The sequence below is a fragment of the Caenorhabditis remanei genome, chromosome II, assembly GCF_010183535.1.
Source record: "Caenorhabditis remanei strain PX506 chromosome II, whole genome shotgun sequence".
Taxonomy (NCBI): domain Eukaryota; kingdom Metazoa; phylum Nematoda; class Chromadorea; order Rhabditida; family Rhabditidae; genus Caenorhabditis; species Caenorhabditis remanei.
In genome coordinates, this window is record NC_071329.1 from 8,121,183 (window position 1) to 8,147,644 (window position 26,462).

The window sequence follows — 26,462 nt, forward strand, 5'->3', positions numbered from 1 at the left end:
CAGAGACCGGGCCGTTGGAAATTTGGAAATCGGTCCGGCCCGTGATAAGTATTGAGGTAACTGCTCTGAGAAGCCTCCCAGATCATCTCAAAGTCCAAAAGAATCGGTAATCTTGAAACTCGAAAAACAAAACTTTCTAACTTATTATATTTTGTCCCAAATTATTGTTGTGTGAAAACGAAAATTGAAAATGAAACTCCACGACATTCTTCCTTTTTTCTCCACCCCTTTTCACTCTTTTTCTCTATTTTTCAATCTGACCCAGACACCTGCGACATATGTCTCACTTCCTGCCTTACTTTTTTTGTTCAACGCGCGGAATGATAAAAACAAACACATTAGTTTTAGGAGACGATTTCGTTTTTTTGCTTGGAAAATAAAAGAAAGTTTTCAGGACAACAAGAATGCAGGTTAACCTCTTCGTATAGCAGAAATGAGCTGGAATATCTATGCACATGGGAATAGTATATGTGATTGATCATCTGAAATAAAAATGGTGATGGAATGAATGTCAGAGAAGACATTTGGTGATTTTGGGTTTCAATTGAAAGGGGAGAGTACAGTTTCAGATAAGAATACAGTCGAAAGTCTGGAGAATGTTTCAGAAAACATATCAAGTCTATTCAATCAAAACAAAACTCGATGAAAACATATTTCTGTGGATAATGAGTATTCTGGATAACGAGCATGGATTTAGTTCCTTTCCTTGGAACGGTTTATTCTTATCAAGGAAATCTTCCGAATCAGTTTAAAAAATATTTTCTTTGTCAAACTAACCTTACATTTCTCTCTAATGAAGCTTCAAGGTTCAGACAATTCAATGACCTTGATCTTTTGGAAATAACAAGAAACTTTTGGATTCGAGGTTACTCTATTTCAATCATATAATATGATTCCATCGTTCATGAAAATTTACAAATAAACGCTCACTAATATTTTCAGATAATGCTTCTGCTAGTTTTCTTCAGATATCCCGATTCGAGTAATTTTAGGAATCATTGTTACCCTCGTTTATCTTTTCTATTCATAATTTCCCATCACAGACTGTCTCTTTTTTTCTTCGGTACTTTCAACCAGCAACCATTTCCCTTTTTTGAATCATGTTATATCGAGAGGATCTCTTTACAATCGATTCTTTTTGAGTTCAAAATTATTATTAACACATTGACGCCTCCTTAAAATTTTGCAGGACAAATGAATGGTTCAGACTGTCAACAACTATTTCGAAATGCAATTTGTTATTGAGTCGGAGCCATACTCATCCACTTTTGAACAACAAAAACTGTATCCTTTCGTGTTTGGCACCTGTGGCACCTGTTATCTTTTGGAAGAAAACCGTAAACAGAGCTACAGTAACCTTTAATATCTCATTTGATTCAATTCATATTTTCATTGTTTAGAATATTCAATACCTCCCTTAAGACACATTAAATATTTCGAAGTACTGTCCTCAACTATTTCCAATTCTGTTATTCATTCTGAGCCGTGCTCATTACTATTTTCTCTACAAAAACAGTTTCATTTCGTATCTGGCACCTGGCCTATAATCCACATGTCATCTTTTTGACGAGACTCAGACATCATTTTTCTGAGTTGGGAATAAAATTCTTTTGTTTCTCGAGTGCCATTTCTATTTCCTTGATTCAATTTTCTTTTCTCACACCTAAATTTTTACAGTAATCTTCGAAATCGAAACAGCTATGTTGGTCTCACCATTTGAAATGGAGAGACGTCAAATCTTTGCTCGAATGGAACAAATAAACCACGAAGTGGACAGAACAACCGGTCTGATGTCTACATTCCAATCAAGAGATGTTGCTGCAGTTCTGGCCGTCAGAAGCATCACTCCAGCTCAGTTCTTCCGTCTCAATTGTGTTCTCCAACAAGCAACCAACTTCTCCTTGACTCTATGGGAGTTGAAGAAAGCGTACCTCCGAGAAATCCAGAAACTCAAGGATGTGGATAACAGGGAGATCTTGCACAATGAGGTAATTTAGAGAGAGAGGGAATTTTGAATAAATTTTTTTCGTTTTCAGCTGAAAAAGTTTCAAATGTGAACGAGACGGCTCGAAGTGTTTAATTGATTTTATTTTGGATAATGGTGCTCTTTCATCTATATAAAAATGTTGGAAATCTAAAAGAAAGTGTTGTGATTGTTTTGTGTGACTTCTATTAAAAGTCATATTTTTATCTCATTTCAGATTTTCAGAAGTTTTTTTTTCACTAGGATACTGTGTTTTTGTTTTTCCTGCATTAGAATTCATTTCCAGAGCTCGTTCTCAGATGCTGATGCTCGGGTTTAAATAAAATGTTACGACACGTATCAAATCTTCGACGTGTTTCTTCAAAACGGTACCTATTGGTAGAATTGAGCGATTGGAGTTTTCGAATCAGATCGAATTTCATCTGATTATAGAGGAACCAAGATTTTAAACTGGCTTTGAGTATTTTACTATTTGATCGTATCGTTTTTTAGATTCAGAGAATCTTACAGACCAAAATTTGAAAGTCCACACGCACTAATGACCTGATCAAACACTGATATTAAAAATGTTATCTCCACTTTAGTGTTTCGTTTGTTCTTCATTCACATTCTCACACATAAGCTCTGTAAGCAAATAATGTTATTTAAATTGATGACCTTCCCCTCTTCAAAGCACACCTTTTATGAGTAGATTCGAATTGAAAAGTGCAGTGCTATTCCCTCTTCCCATCTTTTTTACTTCATTTTCTTTTTTCTTCTTTTTTATTCAATTCAATTGAAATAGATGATAATTTGTGTTTTCTCAGAGAATAATCTCATTTTTATTGCAACAAAAAATAGTTTTTCAGTTTTGACTTTTCGAGAAATTTGGTATTTTCCGATATCTTCTTCTTGAAGCCATGGACGAATCACTAGAACGTCGTCAAATCATTGCCCGTATCGCACAAATCAAAAAGGATTTGGAGAAGGCAAAAGGTCCACTGGGAGTTCTGAATCCATCCACATACACTCACATCTTCCGCATTGCTCGATGCTCAACCGATGAACAGTATGAGCGTTTGGGTCAACTCCTTAGAGATTCCAATCAAGTGGGCATTAAGAAACTGGAGGATGCTCTCGAACAGGAAATCGAAAAGCTCAAGAAGTTGGATGAGAGAGAGAGAAGGCTCAGAATGAGGTAAATTTAAAGAAAATATACGGAGAAACAATTCCCGATTTTCAGCAAACGATGACTCAGGCGTAAGCATGACCCTCTTCTCACCGCTGTTTTGCTGCCACCGACACCAATGATAATTTTTTTTCTCGAAAATTGTCAATAAAACATGTTGAATATATCATAACGTGTTGTTCATTGGTTTTCATCGTTGACATTTATCGAATGTCCCTTTTCTTCTCTTCCTTTATTTTAGAATTGAAACTTCAAACTCAATTGGCGTCACAAAACCATCTCCTCCCACCTTTAAGATATGGTTTGTTGAAATCTGTCTGATTCTCTCCAACTCTTTCGAAATAGTACATTAACCCCCCGCGTGCTGCCTTGACACCTGCTCAACATCTGCGGAATTTGTACTGCTCCATATCTAGCACTTCCTTCCTTTAGTGTAATTCTTCGAGTCTACTTTCACACTTTTGTCTTCTTTTCAATTTCTCTGTTTCAGACTCTTGGGGCTATGAATCCGTTTGAAGAGAAGCGCATAGAGATACGTGTCCTCATACACGGCGTCGTCTTGAGCAAGAGAAGGGTTCGCAGAATCAACGAAAAACTTCTGAGCAAAATGGATCAGGAACAGGCAAGAGAGGATTTGACCCACGATGAACGCCGAGAACTAGCGGATGTATTTATTGAGGCGAGCTACAAAATCAGACAAGCCTACTGGTCGTTGTCGGTTCTTCATGGCGAATTAAAGGATAGAATCATCGAAGTGAACAACAACGAGATAATTCATTTGAATGTAAGGAGAACAATAGCTGAGATTTACTAGTAAAACATGATTTACAAATTATTAAGAGTGATGTTTTCAGCTCGCCAAGTTCAGCCTCTGAAATGAGCAGTCGTCATGGAAACATCTGAAATTCTACAAACAATATCGGTTGACTACATTCGTACTTATTTTAAATAATTTTTTAAAGAATAAATAATTTTGAACAATGGATTTTTTCCCTATTATCTCATATGTTGGTTCATTATACCTACCAAATCTTGTCTTTTAAATAAATCAGATTTACTTCTTGGTCTATCAGTAGAGTTCCAAAAATATCAATACCATGAGTTATCTGAATGATTAAAAGTTCAGAATCAGAGAACGTATTAATCTACAGAATTTTAGACCTCTATTTCAGATGAACCCACATCTTCCAATATCCATCTGTTTCGTTACGAGCTCCGCCTAGCAATCTCTTCTCAAATGTCCACAGACGCATTATTCTTATTCTCAAAACTTACTTTAAAATAATCACTCACCAGTGCCATTTTCCCACCCAATCTTGCCTTATATATTCAACCAGCGCTCTCATCCCGGTTTTCGTATTGGATAGTACTCAGCGGTAAGAAAAACAAGACTTTCCTGCATCAAAACTTTTCGACCTGTGATAAAATAGTACCATTTTGGCCCGAAACCGTAGCCGAACATACTATTGCATCTCGACTACGCCAACTACCATTACAGAGTATTTTTTCTAAACTTTGAACATGATTCACCATGATTCGAAATTATACCGTTTTACAGTTTTGAAATAGAGTCAATCCAAAAACGCTTCCGAATTTTCCTCACTTCTCAAAATCCGTTTCAGTTTGATTCTCGATCATTTCTTTTCGTATTCTCCGTAGACAGTGTCAAGTAATTAATCTCACTAATTGCAGTTCATGAAAGAAGCATCTCCTATCAAAAAAGTCAAGGTAATGTTTCAAAAAGGGTGACAGGCGTATCACTCTCTCCCAATTGATTTATCGTTTCGCAGATCGTATCGCGAGGTCAAGAAATTGTTTGTCGGTTGTTCCGAAAGGATATCAGAAAGAGAAAACTTGCAAAATTCGCACGAAGACAGAAAAGGAAATCTTTATTTAGGTAAGTGTATCACCTTTTGATTTTTTTGATTCTTTGAGAATTATTCGGATATTGCTGTTGTTATTATTATTATTAGAATTATTAAATTGTACATGTAATAGTAGGAAAATGAGAAGTGTAGACATGACCCATATATGAAGAAAAAGGAAACTGAGAATACGTTTAAGATAGCCAACTTGGAGAGGCAAATACCGTAACCATGGCTCCATCGGATCCCCATGCTGGACTCAATGCATATGGAGAAAGGACAACTGCCGTGACATATTGAGGAGAGAGAATTGTTGGAGAGAGTACGAATGGAGAGAGAACTAAAGGACTCAGAGCCAATGGATTCAGAATGATTGGACCGAGACAGAAAGGTGTTAGAATCAATGGAGTGAGAACTTGAGGGGAGAGAATGAACGGGGCGAAGACTAGGGGAGAGAGAACAAATGGATTCATGGATCCCGGACATAAAATGAACGGATTGAAAGCAAGAGGAGAGATGATGATAGGAACCATCAAGAATGGGTTAACAACTACTGGTGACAGAATACGTGGAGAGATGATGACAGGGACCATGAGCCATGGTGACATGATCATCACTCCATAGATGGCTGGAGAGAGAATAAGAGAGCACAGCATGACAGGGGAAAGGATGGTTGGTTGGGAGACTGACTGAAAATATTTGAGATAACATACAAAATTTAGGAAAGCTTCTTTAACTAACCACTGGGTCGAGAATGAAGTTTGAAAACGTGATCGGCGACAGGACGATATCATTTCTTCTCGCCTCGAACTTCACTTTTTCATGAGCCAAATCCTTGATCGTTGTCATGATCGCTCTATCAATTTGTGGTCTCGTCAATGCCTTTGCTGTCTTCAAAAACTTTTCATTCTCCCCGACTGAACCTTTTCCATAAATCAAATCCATCTGATCGTGTCTCATAATTGTATATCCAGTTCTGTTCATTTCCTTCAATTGCTCGTCTGAATAAGTCTGATCCAATGCTTCAAACATATCAATATTCTTCGCTTCATGCGGATATTTCTCCGTAACATTCTCTTTTGTGAAGTACAATGGTTGACCTTCTGGACCTCTTCCCATAGCATCATCCTTCAATCTACGGTACTCTCCAATCTTGCGTTCAACTCGTTCCATTGCTTCATTCACTCCAGTTGCCTCTACAATGAAATCAAGAAAATCTTGAGAATCCTTGTTGTCAGTCAGAGATCCAAGAAGATTCCCAAGTGACGCCTTCTTCTCAACACCAGAACCATCTTCATGCAGAGCAAATAGTGATGGCGAGAGCACGTCAATCTGTCAACGAACATGCTTACATTTTTAGTTTCTTTTGAGATGATTCCTATTCTTACCTCATTATTTTTAGCCTCCTCCTCTTGTGGAATGACACTCATGATTCGAGGACTAATGATTCTTACAATCTTTCTGTCGAAATTAGTCGTATTATAGCCAGTCATTCCCAGACTCAATTTGGCAGCTGTAAAATTCAAAAGATTGGAACACAATGGTATGTAAGACTAACCATCTCTAATCATCTTCATCGGAACCATCATCATTTTCTCTTGCTCCGTCATCGTATTCTTCTTATTTCTCAACACTTCCTTGATTTGATCGTTATCTATAAATTCTTCCAAATCATTGAGTTCCTTCAAACTGTCATCCTTTGCCAACTTCTTGTTCTGTTTCATTTTCGATGCTGCATCTGTGAAAATACTCAATCTCCTTTGCATGAAATCATCCATCTTCTTTTGCTCTTTTATCTCATCTGCCTTCTTTGCGATCCTTTCAATTGTGTCCTGCCACTTCGATACTTTATCAGTGTGTTTGAGAAGTTTGACAGCACTTGTCAAATGTTTTGTCACCAATCCGAATGGAGTCATCTCCTTGTGCCCCTTCAAACTGTAACTTTCCCTCGTGTGAACTTTGATTTCTCGTTTCGCGCGGAATCTGAATGATCCAACCCATTCTTTCTCTTTCTTGATTTCTTCTTCTGTCACTGGAGCCATCGTTGTTTTTGACTCCATTTTGTCAATTCGACGACGCATTTCTGTAGTAACATTTTGATAATATCTTGACATTTTGCGAAAACTAGTAAATGAGCTATCAAGCATTTTTAGACAAATAGAAACAAAAAAAACCAAGCGAAACTCACTTCTGACAAACAACCGTTTTCTATGAATCAAGCGATTTTTGTGTGCATTTTCTTCCAAAAGGAGGAGACATTTCGCATGCTCCGCAAGTGTTTCAGCTTCCGACGAGCACTTCTCGTGGCTCTTCTTTTGATATTCTTCAACAAGAGTTAACCTGAAATCGTGTCATTTTGACTATTGCAAAAGTTTTCCACAGATCAAAAAAAAAGTGTAACATTATTCTTATCTACAGTAACCCTCCGATGCAATTTCTTTATAAAAAAAACATGAATCGCTTAACAAAATAGGTCACTGAATTCTTACCTTCTTGTAGCAATAGCCGCAACGACTCCAGAGAATCCTTGTACTGCCCAATGCTCCAAGAGCTCTTCTCCTGACTCCGTCGACATCGCAACATTGAAAACTTTGTCTTTATAATGTGGAGATTTCAAAATCTCTTGTTGCGTCAATCCGAATTTCGTCACATCGATTTCAGATTTTATTTTCAAACTTGTGCAAGGAGAAGTGAATAAAAATATAATTAGAGCAGTTAATAATACATAATAAATATTTATTAAATTGATCATTTTCGTGATCAATCAGAGAAAAGAAGACCAGAGAAAGATATTCCCTCGAATTTTATGGATTTGGTTTTCTGGAAGAAAGATAGGCGGTTCATTCGAAAGTTCATCCTCCAGAACGTGGTTTTCTCCTGAAGATGTCCGCAGAAAGTGGGCGGAGTCAATTCGGAAGCAAAGAGAGATGACGATACGAGAGGATGTTCTCAAAGGACGAAGGAATGATCTCGTTGGACTGAGATCTCTCACATTGTAGTGCCACATTTTGATCCTGATTTTGAAGAGGATTCATATCACGTGGAATGCGCATTGTTTCAATGATGTTTTGAAGGGGAGGTGGAGAATTGTTTCAAGTTTTGTTTGTATCTTTGAAGAAAAGAAAACTGTTTGATCTCCGTGTATTGGAATTGAAGAAAAAAGATGACCGTAGAGGAAGTAATCTGTTGCAAGACACGGATATGGGAAAGTGAGTTTTCGTTTTATAAGATTTTTGTAGAATCGAGCGGAGAATAATACATAACTCATGTTTCATTCTTACTGTATCTTTGCGGAATCAAGGTGTACAATTGTGACTATTCTGGACGATTAGAAGGGTCGGTCGGTGAGAGATTACGGTACATGTAGTCCTTGGAAAACTTTAGAACACAAGACACCAATTATTACTTTTTTCATAGAAATAAGAACTGTAACAACCGTAATTTGGTTCCTAATATTGTTAAATTTCAAATTCAAACTTTTATTATATTGAGAACGTATCGAAACCTTGTAAAAATTTTAAATTTCAGGCTGTTCGACCTAGAGTATGAAAATGACTTTTTAAAGCCTTGGTATTCTGATTTTGAGTCAATTCCTTACAATCACAGACAATCAAAAAGCTACAAAGTCAATCGGCAACTTTTTCGTATAACCCCATAAGGGGTATGAAAAAACATCAAAGTTAAGCTAACCTGTTTTAAAATTAAAAACGTTTTGTGCACCATTCTGTATTAATGTTAGGAATTTTCAGAACTCTTGTACCCAAAACGTTTTGAAATATTGATGTTGTAAGATTTGGGAATAAGAATTGTTTTGTTTTTTATTTTATTTTCAGCTTCTGTTAATTCCACTGCATAATACCATACACCAGAGCTGTGCGGAAGTAAAATTTTCGAAAAGGAAACCGGAGGTTGGAAGTCAAAAGTAAACTTTTGAAAAAGGAAGTTGGAAGAAGGAAATCTAAAGAAGGAATTCTGCGCAGCTCTGCAATACATATATAGCCTTTCCCAGTTACGATAGAGAGTTCTATAAATTTGAAGAAAACCCAGTAAACTACTCTGGGAATTTTCGGCAATTCGCCCACTGTTTTGGGCAGGCTTGCCGCCCAAATAAAGGGCAAAACTCTCCATTTGACATTTCAAACTCAAAATTAGACAATTATCTAAAGCCCAATTTAAGTGAGTTCCACGTGCAATCCAACTCCTCAATTTGATGCCACAATCCGTGATTTGTAGTGTCATTTTCTACCGTATGGCCTACTAATGTTCCGTCAGCCTATTCATCCACTCCACCCACTTTTCCATGAACATACCGTACTTTTTTGGGTTAGATTGTCGTTTATCCGAATATGAAATGAAACATGTAATCTCCACGATCCTTAGAAAACTGAAACCAAACATCTCTTCCTATTTGGATTCCAGAAAAGAAATCAGGTTGAGAATAACACGTCGAGCAAAGAACAGTTTTGTTTCATTATCTCAAAGGGAATAGTGATAGTTCTATGCATGTATAACATATATCATGATAGCGGCATGGAGAGGAATAAGGTCGTGTACGTGTGTTGATGAATGCTTATCACCTTTCCCCTATCAAAATGTTTCAATTCCGAGAGAGAGAGAGAAGGGGCTTCTGGTTGATTCTGACGATCAAACAATAATATGTGTGTATTCGATCACAACATTGTGAAGACGTGGAGGATCATGGTGCATTATCTCGAAATATCTTGAACGATCGTTTAATGTACACTACCTTTCTTTGAAGTCTCAGATGGTCTCAAGGGCCGATCATTCAAATCGAATAAAGTTACTTTCCATGCAAAATTGTAGACAAACAGGTAAAACCTCGAGAACAGAATGAGACAATTATGACTCAGGAGATGAATGGTATTAAGATTTCATATAGTGTTAAGGCAATCTCGCCAAAACTTTTTTGAAAGTTCAAAAGAAGTGCATCTGTCTCTGAAAAAACCTTTCTAGATTAGCAACTTTTCAGTTTTGCACGTACCTGTTCCTATCATCACATGTTCCTCTACTTCTTATCTCTTCTTCGTTTTCTTCAATTTCTTTTTCTACATACTGTGTCCAAAATATCTTCTCTCGTCTCTTGAAGCAAAACAACTGCAACTGATGATAATCGAGGTAGACAAGCTATCCCCTTTAGAGTATTGGATATGGGTGTGTGTACCGAAAAGGGTACAGTGACGTGGAAGTGGATGAGACAATTGGTTGCGAGAGTTTTCAGATTTAGAATTTAATAATGCGTCCGGAAAGAGACAACGTGGAGTACACACATATCTTGTGTAGTTATTGTAGTCTAGACACAAATGAGTTCACGCTTCAATTAACATCGGGGATTGTTGAATGAATGATACTTTGCAATCAGGCTGTATGATATCACCGGAAGAAGATAATTGGTGTTTCAATATGGAATCAAAAAATGGAATTTTGTACCTGTCATTTCAAAAATTTGTTTTTCACAATTTACGTTCTACATAAGTTTTATAAATAACATCGTAAATAATACGCGTGCTTTAATTCTATCAACGGGTTCAAATGATGCCACGAATATCCACGATAGCCTAATTTCAAATCTTTTCAACTCTATCATATTTATCCGGTCATTTCACTATTTCCGCTCGTAGAAGGAATTAAAAAGCGACAAGACTGCGTGGAGAAAAGATGCCTGAAAAGAAATCAGTAGTGCAAAGAGTAAAGAAGACATTGCGTCAACGGAATCGCAGTTCCGAGAGTAATAATACAAAAAAGAAAACATCAAAGGCAGAGTGAGTTGAGAAAAGGGCAACGAAAAAGAAACTTAAAAAAAAGCAATTTTAGTGGAACAGAAGCGCCGTCGAAAATTTCCAGACTGAAAGCGGCGTTCACAAATAGAAAAAGGAATCCGAATACTCTAACTAAATCTGTTTCGGTGAGTTTACAGAGGAAGAGTTATTCGAAATAATTTGAAATTTCAGAAAGAAAACAACACGAGTAGAAGCAGTCAGTCTCGTGAGACGGAACCAAGAAGTCGAATGAATTCGATTATGAGTTCAATTGACATGGAAGAGGATGCTGAACCGTTTGGACAATCTACAACTGATTTGTTGGCTGAAATTAAAAAAGAAGAGCTGAAGGAGCAGAAGGAGCAGAATGAAAGAAAAGAAAAAGAGAAGAAGGATGAGAGGAAAGAAGACAAAAAAGAAGAGAAAAAGGAAAAAGAAGAGCGAAAAGAAGATAAAAAAGAAGATAAAAAAGAAGAGAAAAAAGAAGAAAAGAAAGAAGAGAAGAAAGAAGAAAAAAGAGAAGAACGAAAAGAAGAAACGAAAGAGGAGCAAACGAGAGACACGAAAGATGACACTGTCCGATATGATGACAAGGTTTCAGCACCGAAGGCTCCAACGAAACGATCGAAAGTGTGGTTGGGAATGCCCGCGGCACTCAACTTTTTCAGCAATAATAAGGGTAAACCTGTGTTCTTTTGAAATCTGAAATCATATTTTTAATTTCCAGATATCCAGAAAATCCGATCGGAGTATGAGTTTTTGGACTCTCTCGTCTGCAACAAGACCACAGAAGCATTCGATGCGAACACTGTCAGAAATCGTCAAGGGGTAGAGTAACGGGCGTGGAGAACAACCAATTTTGAAAGATTCAATTTTCAGTCTCCAAAAATATATGACGACAACCGAATCAAGCTGAATCGTCCTGGGCACGATGATGTCAATTACATCAATGCCAGTCTCATTACTATGAAAGACGTAAGGAAGTTCATCCTGATTATCTATTCATTTAAACATTTCAGTTCGATAGCAAGCTCATCGTCGCCCAACTTCCGCAATTCGAACACGAAAGTTTCGTTGAAGACTTCTGGCACATGATCTATCAAGAACAGATCACTCTCGTGTACCTGATGGTCCCGGATAAAGCACTGAAAAACACTCCCACTTCGTTGTTCAAAGATGAGTCTGGAGAATACCAATATGTTGGGAAAATGTTTATCAACAATCGAAGAGCCGAAGTATCCGGTGATCCAAAGGAATATACGATTGAAATCTTACCAGAAGGAAACTCGGACTCAGTTATGTGTCAAGTACACCATCATGCTTTATGGGAACACTTGCAACAAGCACCAAAGACTAGACCAATCATCAAAATGATTCATCAATTCCTCACAGAAAAACAGGTATTCAAAATGCTTCATTTCTAATAATTAGTGATCTTTCAGATCCAAAACGCTGGAGTTTGCGTCGTCAGCCTATTCGGATGTGGCCGTGCTTGCAGTTTCATTGGAGCTCTTTACGCAATCAACCAGTTAAACAATGGAATTGAGCCCAAGGTTATCACCTAGTCTTTTTCCGTCCAACAACTGAATTCCTTTTTCAGATTTGTGATATAATGAGGGATATGAAACAGCAACGTCCCAGTGCCACAGAATCCTTTGCTCAATACGCTGGAATTTACGCAGTGGTTCTCGATTATATCTCGGTAATTTCTACTGTATTTTCCCAAGAAAAATTGATGTTTCAGCGTAAACGTGGCAGCAAGAAGGACCCAATCAACAAGGATATCAATCGTTTCATCGATGAGCTGTGTGACATTACACCAGCTTCTTCTCCGAACAAATCAAAGCCAGTGTACTAAGGAATTCAATTTAGATAATCTTATTCGAACTAATTCTTTGATTTCTCGATTCTTTCTCATAAATACTTGCATAATTGTATAGTCTATTTTGTTGAGAATTGTTCAACTGACTGACCAAAACTCATCTACATATTATCGGTTTTCGAACACTGGTCGGTTCGATTTAAAGGAGCATGGAATTTGTTCGGATGGGTATCGCAGTTGAAAACATGCATCTCAACTGCGAGACCCATTCAAACAAACTCCAAGCGTTTTTAAATCGAACCGGCGGGTATTCGCAAATGGATAACAGTACTGTAGGAGAATAATAGAGAAGAGAGACGCAGAGTGCTGACGAATATGTACCATTTGAATGCATCGATTGGCAACGACCGCATCTTTCAAAGTATCCATCTCATCTCTTCAGAAATAGTTCTTATTCAGACAAAAACGTTTAATTATAGAATGATTCAATATTATTTCTGGCAATCGCTAGTCTCATTCATGATCATTTTGCTAATTTATTATTTACTTGAAACGGTAAGAAGATGAAAAGGTTTCAGAATGTCTTTTCATGGAGATTAAGATTCAGTAACAGGAAAATACTTTCTGTTCTCTTGAGTTAGCCGGAATATTTTTACAGATAATAATACAAGGAACTCGAATATGGAAACTTTTGAAACCAATCAACAAGCCAAAAAGCGTGTATTTCGAAGAACCACCCGAAACCTTTCTTCTCCAGAAGCTTCCGTTTTTACCATTGAGAAAAATTATCCGCCTGATGAGTGTTCCTGAACGGTAAGCTGTCTTCTGATGTCTGTATTATTGTTTAAATAACACTCTTCTCAGAATCAAACTAGCTACTACTTCGAAAAAGATGAATTATTGTGTGAAATATGATAGAATTGTATTACAGTACTGTTTAACTGTATTACAGTACTGTTTATATAAGAGATCATCTCTCATACATTGAACTCGGAGATCGGTTTGTAATCATGTGCGAAGACAACATCGATATTTCAGAAGGACGTGTTATAATGACGAAAGAGGATATAAGACCATGGTGAATATCAATCCCGACCGATAGTTTTCATTTCGATTTTTCAGGTTACAAAACGATAAATCAGCCATTGAGAATATGGTTCTTGTGATGAAAAAGTTGCAAGAAATTTTGGTAGCTTCTCACTTAATTAAAATAATCGTGATTTACGGTGATTCGATACAACACAAAGATCTCAAGACAATTATGGAAAAGCCTGAAAATTATTATCATGTAAAAATACGAGAAACGAGAATGCCTCACGACTATTTTCACGAAAATGTGAGTATTTTTCCATGAGGCTTCTCAAAAAGAATGTTGATTCTGCAGGATGGAATATATGTACTCTATCGGAAGTAAAAATACAATTATTCTTGGAAGAAGAAACTTCAATGTCAGCGATCTCAATTCTCTCATCAAATATTGGATTTTCTCTCATTAAATATTTGGATACGCTAATTTTTATGGGCCGTCATGCCATTCCGTGTAAGTTGAAGAAGGAGGTATTCAACTACATAACTCTCAAGTTGTTCTGATGTTCTGCGCCTTCCAAAAAAAATCAAGTATATTTCGATAATGATTTTGCTGTCATCCGAACTAATTGATGACGTCGTTTCATTCAAATGCATTATTTAAACTTATCAAAGTTTTTTTCTAATTTATAAATTTCTAATGAATAGAAACCCACTCAAAGCATGTGATTTTCAGAAAGCTGAATGTATCAAATTGAATACCCGTTCCAACAATTGAATCAAGAAAACAACCGGTAAAATACAATATCTTTTTTAAAATTCATCAAAACTGTCGTCGCTTGAATCTTCGATCGTGTAAGTTTCATCTTCCTCTTCTGCTTGTTTCACAACCAGTGCAGTTGCATTCTTTCGTGCTTTCCGCGGATGTTTGCGTCCTTTATATGCAATATAGTGCTGTAAATCAAATAATTAGTATCTCAGTTAATCTCCAATGGATATACTCTTCCGTCTATAAGTTCTTCGATACGATCCTTGCCTAATTTCCAACCGATTTCCATGGGTCTTCCGAGAAATAATTCGATACGCTGTGGATCGGTAATGTTTTCAATAATCCCTCGATAGGGAGCATCTCTGAAAAAAAAAGTTTGTGCAAAAACTATGCGTTGGAATCCTACAAAGATGAAAAGTGCTTATTTCCAATCATCGGAAGCCTTCTAATTTCGTTCCTGGTAGCTGTCATCTGTTTTTCGAGGTCTTTCTCTGTAGGACGAGCTATACAAAACATCGTTTTTGGCCGCGCTGCAACTTATATTTTCGAAGTAAAATTAAATAATTATACTAACATCCTTGAAAATTGTTCCACATTACACTTCTTGTTGCAATTTGTGCTGCATATTTGTCTGGAAATGATCTTGCCGTATTCCAATCCCCTGCCAGAACATCACATAATGAAAACATATCGACAACACGGCGATAGTTTGAGATACTCGGACAGAAGACGGGCTCGTTTTCGAATAGGAAATCTACAAGCTGGAAGAATAAAGTTGGTATCCAATAGTATTGTTTGAATTACTTTTCCTGAACTCATGCTCGACATGGTAATAATATCAGATGGATCATTTTCAAGGTCTGTTCTTTCAGTTGGTTCTGGAATAGGAACACTCGAACGTCTTTTCTGTGAAAACCGAGTTAATTTCGGAGCATTTGGATTGACACGTTTCGCATAAAGAATTCTGCCAAGCATATGAAAAGCTTCCTCTTTATTAGCTTTCGATGCACAAATCACTTTCATTCCTGTTCTTCTGTTCGCATTCAGTCCAACTGAATTCATTTGAAGCATATTCATCGCAGTTCGTAAATCGCCACGTGCTTCTTCTTTAATGATATTCAGTTTGGTGTCCGACAATGGTGATGGTAATAGGTTAGACGCACGAATTAACGCCTTTTTCATGAAAGTATCGGCGACCGGATTGAACGTGATTGTAGATATATCAGCTTTCTAAAAGTTACATGTTAAATTACTACCGTTGCAATAAATAAACTGACACGAATAAACTCTCGAGTGAACAACTTATCCGGATTCAAGTTCCAACATGCAATATCATTCGTAAGACAGAAAATGACGGGATGTCTGATCCGATGCAGTGCCTCATACATTTCTTCACGGAAACGTTCAGCATCTCTGCAAACTTTTGAAATTATTCACAGGAAAACTGGCACAACTCACTGATAAGATTGATCAGGCAACTCAGTAACAAAGAGGATTTGCTTTTTCGATCCACCCATCAAGCTTGCATGTCGTCTGATTAAGAATCTAATGAGCTGGCTGAAGTCATGCTTCTCATATTCTAAGAAATCATCATGCAGAAGCTCCGGAGTATAGTCAATCAGTTCGATATTCTTTTCTTTGCACAACACTTCGACGGAAGTTGATTTGCCTGCAAAGATTATAGAAATTTTGAACAATGGGCTAATAAATGTTACCAGATCCAGTTGGACCCGTGAGATACAGGACTCCTGGTGCAGAGTGATCCTCGCTGAAAGCGCTTTTAAGCCAGTTTGAAACCTTAATAATGAATTTGTACTGATTGTAGCTGTTCTGTAATGTTTCTCACTTCTCCCAGTTTTTTATTATGAATCTGTAATTCATCTCGACGCTTTGGTGCAGTTTCATTCGTGAGCAAGTCATTGTCATTCATTCTGGAAAACGATTATTGTAAATAAATTTGTTCGAAATTCGCAGATTTTAGAAGCTGAACTGAAAACGAGAAAAACAAATTTCAGTTTCCCGCAGTTTTTCGTGTAGTCCTCTCGGACAACACGAATCGCGCTTCAGTTTTGGTTGACGTGCTTGTGTCAGCTGACGCATAACTCGTGCCCGGCCCCGGACGGCTGTTTTTTGAACTGTTTTCCTGATGAAAAATAATGGCATCAGATGCGTTAACTTTTAAAATAACTTCTAGAAATATTTATGCCTATGCTACGTTCAATTTTTAATCATTTCTTCAAGTGTTCAGAGAATGGCGGAAGCGGAAGCCGCTGCCACACACCCAGACCATGGGCGAACTAATCCAGCCGCTGTTACCACTCCAGAAGGCGGAAAACTTGTCGACCCAGTCGACAGATACACAGCTTTAGCTGTTCGAGTGAGTTGAATTTATAAAAATGCTCAAAAACCTCCATGAATCTATAATTATTATAGGGAGCCATTGTTGGAGTTGGTCTAGCAGGAGTCATTATTTACTTGAGAAACTCGAGATTGGTGAGTATTTCTTATAACGAATTTCGTAGTTTACTCTGACTTTCTTCAGTTCCACAAGTTCCAACATGTCAACCAAATCCCGAAAGATTTCATTCGTAAGGAATTGGAACTGAAAGGACGAGTACGTGAAGTACTTCCAAGCGGAGAACTTCGTGTCGAACATGAACCAGTTATGAAGATTCCGTTCCTTCCAAAGCGAAAGAACGTCAACTCGGGTCTTCTGAATCTCCGGCTGGCCGGTGTAGAGCTATCGCAATCGGGACAACAATTTTTAGCGAAGGATTTGAGGTTGACTAACAAGCCTGTCACTTTTACCGTAATCAAGGTGAGTTTTGTTCACAAACTGCATTCGAAAATGACTGTAACATTTTAGGATGTGGAAGGAGCTCCAGATGTTGTAGATGCCGATGTTACTGTCAAAAGAACTGCATTTGGGCGTACTAATCTCAATGTAGAAGTTGTTCGACGTGGTTACGCTAGAGTGCCAGGTCCAGAACAAGTAAAGCATTTGAAATATTTGCAATCTGTACCTGCTTATTCGAGACTTATTAGTAGACTTCTTATGAGTGAGAAGGTTCGTCTTTGGTTACGAAATTCTAGTTCTAATCTTTAAAACTTCAGGTTGCTGATCGGCGAGGTGTTGGAGTATGGGAACGTGATACTTGGGTTGAATCTGTTCAATCTTATCCTTCACAAGTCTCAGGAATAATCCGTTCAGCAGCTATCACAAAAGCTGTGGTATGTTTTCGGTGATTTTGAAACAAATACTTGTACTAAATTTTCGAAACAGAAAACGTTTTTTGAAAGAACTAAATTTCAATCAGAAAATCTTGAGAAGTAATATAATTTCAAAATCTATTCAACTTTTTAGGTTCTCCTCTACAATGTGACAAAAGATGTGCTCCTCTATGGAGTCAAGCTAACTCAACAAACTTACTACGTGGTTTTGGCGATCGCTGCTCATTTGCAAAACGGTTACAGACGGTTCGCAACAGGAGTTGATCGTTTAACTGATAAGTACAACAAAGTCCGTCAAAGGATTGGAAAGTGAGCAGTTGAGCCTCTCGCGGAGCATCTCGATCGAAACTACTCACTTATTCCCTCTTTTCTCGGTCCGTTCAATTCAGTTGTACATTTTTTGTTTCCGAATTAATCGTGCCGCTAGCCTCCATTTTTAATGTAATCGTAGTCAGTATGCATCAATTTCGTTTTTCGTTGTCCCCGTTTATTTTATTTTCTCCCTTTTTGTGCTCCTTCTGCTCCTTTATTCCGGTTTTTCGCCAAAAAACAACCTCATCCGATTTTCATTTATTATGGTAGAGAAAGAAGCTTAGGATTTTTGCAACGTGTATTATCCTGTGTGAAATAAATTGTCTTTTACGATTTGTCAGGTCTCGAAATTTGGAAGCGCAAAAACTTTATTTCGTAAAAAAAGAGCAAAAAAATGTAAAAAGAAATATTAGGCGAAAACATAGAATATTAGTGAGATGTGCATCGATCGACTTGATTTTTTTTATTAATATTTCAGTTGTTTTAAGTCGAAAGATGCACATAAATTATTAGTAACTACTCATCGGACAATACTCACAGACACAAGAAAAAGAACGATAAATTACATCAGATTTGTCACCAAAGCTCGAGATGTCTTGCCATGTCTTCTGCAAGATGATCGAATCCAGGAATTGTTGACATTGAATCATCGTCGGACTGTTGAGAACGAGAATTGTGAGACATCGAAGAAAACTGAGCACCTTGTTTTGCTGAAATTATAAACTCGTTTTGAAAATTCCAGAAGAATAGTGCAAACCTGTCACAAAGTAAGGTTGAATACTAGCAGATCCGGAGAATGCTGAATCGAATGGACTCATCGAATGGTTGTTATTATTAATGGATGTTTCAGGTGGTAAAAAGAAAGAAGACGTATCCAATGGCCAACTTGGATGTGGTGGTCGCGTCGATTCACAATTCATTTGTGGCGGAGGAGATCTCATGGAATTCCGATTTATCGAAGGGATTCTCGAATCGGGAATTGGCTTTGAAGAGAGTTGTTGCATTTCAGGAACCGATGGAGGCAAGTGACTGAAGACACTTTTCCCATTTCCTGTCATTATTTGTGTTTCCATATGGTCACGAAGATCTGCTAAAGCATGACGTTGTGAGACCTGTAAAAGGCGGAAATAGTTTTTAGGTCACGGTAGTTACAGTATCTTACCTCGTATAGTTTATCTGATCGAATGTAAGCATTCGGACCATGATCTGGATGAATGAAGAGGCATCGTTTTCCATAAGGGCACAATCCAGTTGTAGTGTACTTGTCACACAATTTTGTCTTGTATTTGTTATTTTGACGGGGCTCAATTCTAGAAAAATCAACAATTCAAGAAAATGAAATGTAACAAAAAGGAAACTCACTTGGACGGACGAAGTTCATCCTCTCCGTGTGCAAATCGACAATTCTCTGCGAAAGTGCAAGTCTTTGATTCAAGCCAAGCTTGACAGATGACAGTCTTGTAGGATTCTGGTTTCTGCATTCGTCGTTCCCCGCGTGGTGCACGTCTGAAATGAATTTGATTCATCAAGATAAGGGTTTGAGTACAGAATACGAGGGGAAAAAATGCAGAGAAAAAATAAGGCTACGTCTCTGAGAAGAAAGTTCATCATGATAAGAAAATGTAGATAAAGTTGAAATCTAGGAACGAAAATTTGATATTCCATTCAAAATAGGGGAACCTTTCAATTAATAATATTTGTATTTAACTAACTGAGGAAAACCGTGTGGCGAAACGAGAGGAGACCCTCCGAATGCTTGAATATTGTCAGCTGGATTCGTTGGTAACCTTCCCATTGCTCTCATTTGAATCGTTTGAATCTGCTTATGTCTGAAAACTCAAATAAAACTTTTTCACTATTTGATCGATCTTCTGACTCGGCAATTTCCTTTCTCAGCTGTTCATTCACCGCAATCAGATTTGCAGTTTCGAATAATAATGAATTTAAATGAGACGTTGGACTGGGAGGTCCACTCTGTGATCCAGCTGATGATCCTTCACTCCGCTGACTATTACTGGGGGATGATACATGGACTCCAGATGAGAAAACTCCACTATCTGCGGATCCAGTTGACATTGAAGACGGGGGACGTTTGTCCGATTTCCCGATATCTCTGTAACAAATTGTAACATTTTTGGGTGGGAATAGAGAGAAAAAGAACGGGGGAGAATACATAGGAAGTATCGTTTTGCCAGTTTTTGGGAGGGCGCTGTATCTCGCAAGATAAAACCGTTCGAGTGATAAAGAACAGGATATTTATTCATTTGTTTCTTTATCGAATAGGAAACAATTATTGCACTTATTCACTATAAATTAATATTTTCTTATTTGCACGTGCTGAAAGAAACTCGAAGTTATAGTTGAAAAAGTAACAAAACAATTCAGAAATCAAACAATTTCTCGAGTTGTATGCTCTCTGGTGTAGGTTATTGTAATTACAGTAATCTAGCACAACATAAATGAGAATATATCACTTACGTATGTATGTAAGTTAGTAAGTCTTAAAAACTCCAAATTCTCAAGAATACTTTCCAAAGTTTCATCAAAAATGGAACCACTCAAGTAGTGGAACCCCTTCGAGTATTACGAAGTACTTTTGAGTCATAAAATATTTAATTAGTCGTTCGAACAAAAAGTTCATGGCATTTTCAGCAATGAATATTTCATAGTCATCATTTATGAAATGTTATTATAAAAACTTTATGAAATATTCAACCCACAACAGGAAAACAACTTACTCTTTGGCCTTGCTCATCTCCTGTGTGCTCCGTTTTGATTAAATGATAAAAGTTATCAGAGGAACGGAAAAATTGTCTCGGCCAGCAGTCAATAACCCTGAAAAATAAATAAATACTTCTCAAATTCAATCGAAAAAAAATTGGTCAAAAAGGGTCATAGGGGATTTTCGGATCGGAAGGCCGCCACGATTAATAGGACTTTGACACAAAAATAATAGATGATGGGTGTTGAAAAATGAGTGTACTTAGAGGGTAGTCTATTAGGAGGTAAGACTGGAATAACAGCCAGAAAAAAGAGAAAAAAGAAGTAGAGAATGGGAGAGAGAAAGACAAAGAACCGGTCGAGTGAAAATGACAATTCATGTGATAAGAAATGGAGAAGTAGTAGGTGGAGGAAGGAGCCGCATTACACTAAAAAATAAGAAAAATCGGGGAGTTCATCACTGGACTTAACAGCTGATTTGTGTTCGGGGTTCATGACTTTAGACGAAGAGAAAATTGAACATGTGATTTTGATATCAGACGTGCTCTGGATAAGAAATAATTGGGAGTCTAGGGCTCAGGAACCACAATAACACTGCCGAAGTGATTCAGATAGCTAAACTTTGAAAAATTGCACAAAAGGGAACGTCACTTTTATACAAAAAAAAGAGCGAGTGAGAAAACTCGAAGTAATCTGTATCTTCCTAAAACGGATATAGTAATCACTTGAATCTTTTGAACATTGGTCCATCATAACAGAATCTAGTCCAGAGTTCACTTTTCAGTTGCTGATTTTTTCAAACATTTCAGATCCACCTTTCAAGATCCAGACACCGTAAATACTGTATTATAACGGCATGCCGGTATATTTTTCAACTGCCTCCCAGAGAAATTTTGTGGTTTCAGAAACTCATTCAAGTTAAACGGAAAAACTTTTCTGAACGTTTTATTTGTTGAACTAGAAGTTACTAAGCACGCTGCTTCAAATCATATTCAAGAATTCTGAGTATATATGGGGTGCCGTTATAACACAGTATTCGCGGTATCTTTTTCCGAGCATTAATCAGCGGGGTCAGCTGTTTAGTTCACCAAACTTTGGATCTAGTTTGTTGTAGTTGCATGTCTCATCAGATACATCGTAGTTTCTAATTCAGAAGAATCAACTAGACTTTGTCTGAGAAAACATTTCAAAATCAGTTTAAATCTTATTTAGAGAATCCTTAAAGTAGTGCTAAAAATTAGGAATCTGTATTTCAGTAAACTGAAAAGGGGGAGTTTCAAAGTAGCCTTTTATGGGTTTCCTAAAGAACGAGAAGTTCAGCTATCGGATGCCAAGATACTAAAGCCTATATCATATGAATGATGAACCTCCCATTTCAGAGAAGACACATTTCAGATGTTCCAATAATATCCCAGGGAACATGGAACTCGAATCGAAAAGAAGAAGCTAACTTGAGATGAGGAAATGAGGGAAATGATTGAAATAAAAAAGAGAAAACTTGAAGGGCGGAGAAAAGGGAGAGACAGGCATTGCGTAACGAATGGAACAGCGGTAACATGTTTGCCTAGTGAGTGACCGAAAAACGAAAGGATTCAGATGATCGAAAGGTGTGTAACATGCTTTTCATTTTCATTCAGAAATCCACTGTAATGAGTGAAAAGGAGAGGAATAAGAGGGATAAAATGGAAAGGAGAGAAGAAGTTAACGTTACAGAAAGTGACAAAAATTAAAGCAAAAGGGCAAAAAAGGGGAGAAAGAGAGATACGTGGAACCGGGTCTTCTGAGGAAGAAATGCCGAAAGAAGAAGAAGAAGCAATGCCAGACTATTGCATCAATACGATTAGGATCAATTGGCAATACAACAAACACGAAACGGCAATATAAGGACTTGTCCTTCTTATTCCTGGATCAAGATGAATAGATGTGAAATATTGAATAAAAGAGAGAAGCACTCATTTTTTGTACGATTCTTTTCATTTTTCAAAAATATTTGAAGAATAGGGATTGAATGGGTGTGGTCAGGATGTTGGAAATCCGGGAATTAGTTGTCAGATAGTTAGTAGTCAGTTTGAAAGTAGTGGCGGAGTTAAGCACAGAATCAGAAAAAAAGAAATGGAGGCAAAATATCCCAACTGATTTGCACGGATTGAGATTTCGAACTTTTGTGGGCGATGCATTATGAAAAACACGATTCGAAAATCTCGTTCGTAGGTCAAGTGACAGTTCATCTCCGTGAGAATGACCATAACTTGAAAATTTTAAAAATTTTATCACCACTAATGCATTGAATAGAGTGAACCAAAAAATTTGGATGGTACTTACGGCTCTGACTGATTTTCTGAAAAATGAGAAAGCATAGCTTTCAAGTACATTTGTCATTTTAAAGCAGCATTAAGGTTGGTTTCTATTGTTCAATCATTTTAAACCCCATTAGAAATCACATTTCTGTTTCATATAAAAAGTTTCATGAAAAAATTAAGCTGTAAATGTGTTTACACTCAATTGATGGCAAAACCAAACAAATGCAAAAATGCCCAACTTTACAATTCCAGGCTGCACTAGGAATAAGGTAATTTTTCGACGTCGGTATTCTGCTTTTGAGTTTTGTGCTAATTCCCCAAGTCTTTTTTTCGAAATCTTTCCTAAACAAGAAAAAAAATTATCTGATATTTTGAAAGTCTTAATTAGAAATCTTAACTTCGGCAAACAAATAATACAAGTAAGCACTCTTACGTAATAGTTTGTTTCAGAATAGCTGACAGAAAGAGCAATGAAAAAAGCCGTAATTCTGCAATGTGACAAACAACTTTCAGTTTATTCCAGCAATATCAACTTTAATAAACTCTGCTAGATTTAAAAAGGGTACGACAAAAAATGTTTCACAAGAACCGTAATCCTATTCTGATACCGTAGTACTAGCAGATCTCCTCTATCAAAATGTTCTCTATGATGTTTCTAGACTACTTCTGTAGGAATAGACAATGCTCTGATAGAGGAAAAATGATTGTTTCCTAGTATAACCAGAAAAACGTTTCCGAGTTCCGAATGATCAATCAGGCAGAATTCGTCAAATTCTCTACTTCCAACTAACAATAGGTTCAATCTACAGTAATCAGCCCGACAAGAATTGAAGCTGGAAAGAAAGATCTGACCAATCAGTTTGTTGTAAGGATGTGTGAAGATGTGAGAAATTGGATCTCGGATAGTTTGCCAATTAGCAAAGTACTAGTATTATTCTTCCACCACAACACCTCATCCCCCTTACTTCTTCTCCCACCCCTCTCTCTCCACCTAGAAACCAGTCCTCTTCTCTTCATCGGCATCAGGAGGATCCTCTCGAAACGTATGCACGTAATAGCCTGTACGTCTGTTGTCTCGTTCTCTCTTTCACTATTTTCATTCATTCAGATGTATGAGAATGAACGAAAAAACGGGAGAAGAAGCCGTTGAGGTGGTGTTGGTGCCTACGCAATCGCCTCTATCTAGCTGTAGAAGGTGCGGTAGTTTTGAGGAAAGAATGAGAGGAGAAAACGAATAAAAAAGAGAATCAAGAAACTTGCAATTGATCACTCAACACTCAGGTGAGAAGATTTGGATGAGTGGAAGGCAGGAAAAAAGGAGAAATATTTGGAAGGCAGGTGTTGGAATTTATTAATTGCCAATAGACAGGAACAAACCTTCAAACCTTTCTCCAAGGTTCTTTATGAAGAATGCCGAATTTTGGGAATTTGAATATTTAGATCTTGAACTTTTTTTATGTGGCATTTAAATGACTTATCAGTGTCCAACCTCAGACAAGTTGAATACCAGTGGAATGAGACCCGCGTTCTGAACACTTCAGAGAAACAATTTTAAAAAACTACTGCTTCAGCTAACTATACAGAAATACCGGTCATTTCAGACCTAGAACTTTTAGGCGAGCACTGCATCTATGTCAAGAGAGAGTTTCAAAAGAAAACTCTTCCGACTCAAGATAATGTGTAACTCAGAGCTACATCATCCTCGCAGACTTTGTAACTTGAAGATAGAATGGATTTGATGCTCTTTAAGAGATACCATAACTTTTACAGTTATTGAGCCAAAGTGAAGTTCAATACTCAATCGAATAGGATTTGTTACGAGAGGGGACTGTCTCACTGTATTTTTTCATTCCAATACATCCATATGACACTATTTGGTATGTAGAATAATTACAGCAAACTATGTTCACAAATCTACAAATTTACACATGAAACGCTGTAAAACTAAGTTAAACTAACTAAAAAATAGAATCTCTTTTAACTCTTTTAGTCTGAAACATTCAGTTCAGTTCTTGGAAGTGCGCATCCAAATGCAGAACGTTCCTACAAAGTGAATAGCCAAGAGATTAATTTGAATTTCTTTCAGTTTCTCACACTACAGAGAGCACTATTAGCTATGTCTACAATCACAATGCTGAAGTTTTCCGTTATTCTAGAATATAAATATGATCTAATCAGATCGCCTGATCTCATCCTGCTAATTTGAAAGTTCCAACAAAAAGAAAACAACATTGGCATAGGTAGATTCAAATTTAACGGTTTCTCGATTAGAGATCCCTATCTCTCAAAAAATCAGATGTTTGCCATTAGAGCGAGTTTGCGGAAAAGAACAAAAAAGTAAAGAACACCCTCGTCATCAACCTCTTCTGGTCTTTTTTCTTGAAAACCGTTCACTCGAAACAACTTTTTCTTCTTCCGGAAAATGTCATTGTTGTCATCACTAACTGTCATTGTAGTTGCCATCATCATCATCTTCTTCTTCTTCCTTTTCATCTAACATCAACAACGTCTCTATTCGTTTTTTTGCCATCCTTCACACTGTCCGTTCACCTCTTCCGTTGTCACTCTCCCACTGTCTTCCCGGCGAGGATCGGCAGCTAAAGAAAGGAAAAGAATTAGCATTAGCCGCCATTTTTTCTTCAAATCTCTCTCCTCTGTATACCGTATTTCTATTATGAAAAGGGCAATTTGAGTATATGAAGAAGAGAATGTTCTGGAAGGAGAAGGAGAAGTCTTTTCCATAATTGACCGTTCCATCCGAAATACGGTAGTTAGTTGCAATGTCTGGGTGTCGGCTAGACGGATAATTGAATAAACTACGAGAAAGGAAAAGAAAGAAAAAAGAAAACGAAGAGAGAAAACACAGAAGGAAAAGTATAGAAAAAGCTTCAGAAGTGTGTTCAATTTGTTTCATTTCTTCTCGGATGAATCGGAAATCAATGACATCATTTCCAATTATGTGAGATCTGGAATACTGTTCGAGAGGCTATTCTTACTTTCTGAACTGTATGAAAAAGCTATTTGGAAGTAGATTATTTTAGATCAAAAGAGAAGAAAGGACACTTTATCTATTCTAGAATTGCAAAAGCTAATCTCAGCAATAAGTCATTAGGCATCGGCCATTCAAATTATAGATGATGTTAGTAATAATATAGCGAAAAAATTTTCAGTTGATATTATAGTCATCACAGACTGTACACGAAAGTTCCAGGATCGAATCTTCTGTAGAACAACTTTCATTATTTTCTCACAACTGAAATCTAAACACTCCCTAACAATCAATCAGATCCTTATGTTTGTAGTCGAAAGTTTCACGTTCTCAAACGATGAAAAGATTTTCAAAAAGGTTTATTCCCAGCAAAATTTTAAAATCTTTCTGCAAAGCTGTTCCAAATTTACATAAGAAAAGGAGCAATGGCTCGGGTGTATCCATCAGAACAATCTATCACGGAAAACTCAAACAACCAAAAATCGAATCAATCTGTGT

At 37.2% G+C, this 26,462-nt stretch overlaps 8 protein-coding genes across 8 annotated transcripts; 5 read left to right on the plus strand and 3 right to left on the minus strand.

Annotated features, from left to right (window-relative positions):
- Positions 1–1,700: 1,700 nt before the first annotated feature.
- GCK72_005266 (uncharacterized protein) lies at positions 1,701–2,303 on the plus strand (the record flags this gene model as incomplete). The annotated part of the gene is made up of 2 exons (XM_053725109.1): positions 1,701–1,988; positions 2,271–2,303. 2 exons carry the CDS (start codon positions 1,701–1,703, stop codon positions 2,301–2,303), a joined length of 321 nt encoding a protein of 106 aa, XP_053589303.1.
- A 580-nt stretch (positions 2,304–2,883) lies between these two features.
- GCK72_005267 (uncharacterized protein) lies at positions 2,884–3,216 on the plus strand (the record flags this gene model as incomplete). The annotated part of the gene is made up of 2 exons (XM_053725110.1): positions 2,884–3,161; positions 3,207–3,216. 2 exons carry the CDS (start codon positions 2,884–2,886, stop codon positions 3,214–3,216), a joined length of 288 nt encoding a protein of 95 aa, XP_053589304.1.
- Positions 3,217–3,654: 438 nt separating this feature from the next.
- On the plus strand, positions 3,655–3,966 carry GCK72_005268 (uncharacterized protein; the record flags this gene model as incomplete). The annotated part of the gene is made up of 1 exon (XM_053725111.1): positions 3,655–3,966. One exon carries the CDS (start codon positions 3,655–3,657, stop codon positions 3,964–3,966), a length of 312 nt encoding a protein of 103 aa, XP_053589305.1.
- Positions 3,967–5,211: 1,245 nt separating this feature from the next.
- On the minus strand, positions 5,212–7,592 carry GCK72_005269 (uncharacterized protein; the record flags this gene model as incomplete). The annotated part of the gene is made up of 6 exons (XM_053725112.1): positions 5,212–5,706; positions 5,759–6,349; positions 6,406–6,530; positions 6,576–7,100; positions 7,206–7,357; positions 7,507–7,592. The coding sequence occupies 6 exons, from the start codon at positions 7,590–7,592 to the stop codon at positions 5,212–5,214; spliced, it is 1,974 nt and encodes a 657-aa protein (XP_053589306.1).
- A 3,101-nt stretch (positions 7,593–10,693) lies between these two features.
- On the plus strand, positions 10,694–12,652 carry GCK72_005270 (uncharacterized protein; the record flags this gene model as incomplete). Its single annotated transcript, XM_003117048.2, has 9 exons — positions 10,694–10,797; positions 10,850–10,940; positions 10,987–11,473; positions 11,522–11,622; positions 11,674–11,769; positions 11,814–12,194; positions 12,237–12,347; positions 12,395–12,496; positions 12,539–12,652. 9 exons carry the CDS (start codon positions 10,694–10,696, stop codon positions 12,650–12,652), a joined length of 1,587 nt encoding a protein of 528 aa, XP_003117096.2.
- A 1,803-nt stretch (positions 12,653–14,455) lies between these two features.
- GCK72_005271 (uncharacterized protein) lies at positions 14,456–16,341 on the minus strand (the record flags this gene model as incomplete). The annotated part of the gene is made up of 9 exons (XM_003117134.2): positions 14,456–14,596; positions 14,644–14,773; positions 14,818–14,941; positions 14,986–15,172; positions 15,216–15,641; positions 15,689–15,824; positions 15,870–16,080; positions 16,127–16,208; positions 16,258–16,341. 9 exons carry the CDS (start codon positions 16,339–16,341, stop codon positions 14,456–14,458), a joined length of 1,521 nt encoding a protein of 506 aa, XP_003117182.2.
- A 321-nt stretch (positions 16,342–16,662) lies between these two features.
- On the plus strand, positions 16,663–17,955 carry GCK72_005272 (uncharacterized protein; the record flags this gene model as incomplete). Its single annotated transcript, XM_003116994.2, has 6 exons — positions 16,663–16,788; positions 16,845–16,904; positions 16,954–17,229; positions 17,278–17,478; positions 17,526–17,642; positions 17,776–17,955. 6 exons carry the CDS (start codon positions 16,663–16,665, stop codon positions 17,953–17,955), a joined length of 960 nt encoding a protein of 319 aa, XP_003117042.2.
- Positions 17,956–18,530: 575 nt separating this feature from the next.
- On the minus strand, positions 18,531–20,030 carry GCK72_005273 (uncharacterized protein; the record flags this gene model as incomplete). The annotated part of the gene is made up of 6 exons (XM_003117112.2): positions 18,531–18,664; positions 18,712–19,066; positions 19,117–19,264; positions 19,317–19,460; positions 19,667–19,783; positions 19,831–20,030. 6 exons carry the CDS (start codon positions 20,028–20,030, stop codon positions 18,531–18,533), a joined length of 1,098 nt encoding a protein of 365 aa, XP_003117160.2.
- Between the last annotated feature and the right edge of the window lie 6,432 nt (positions 20,031–26,462).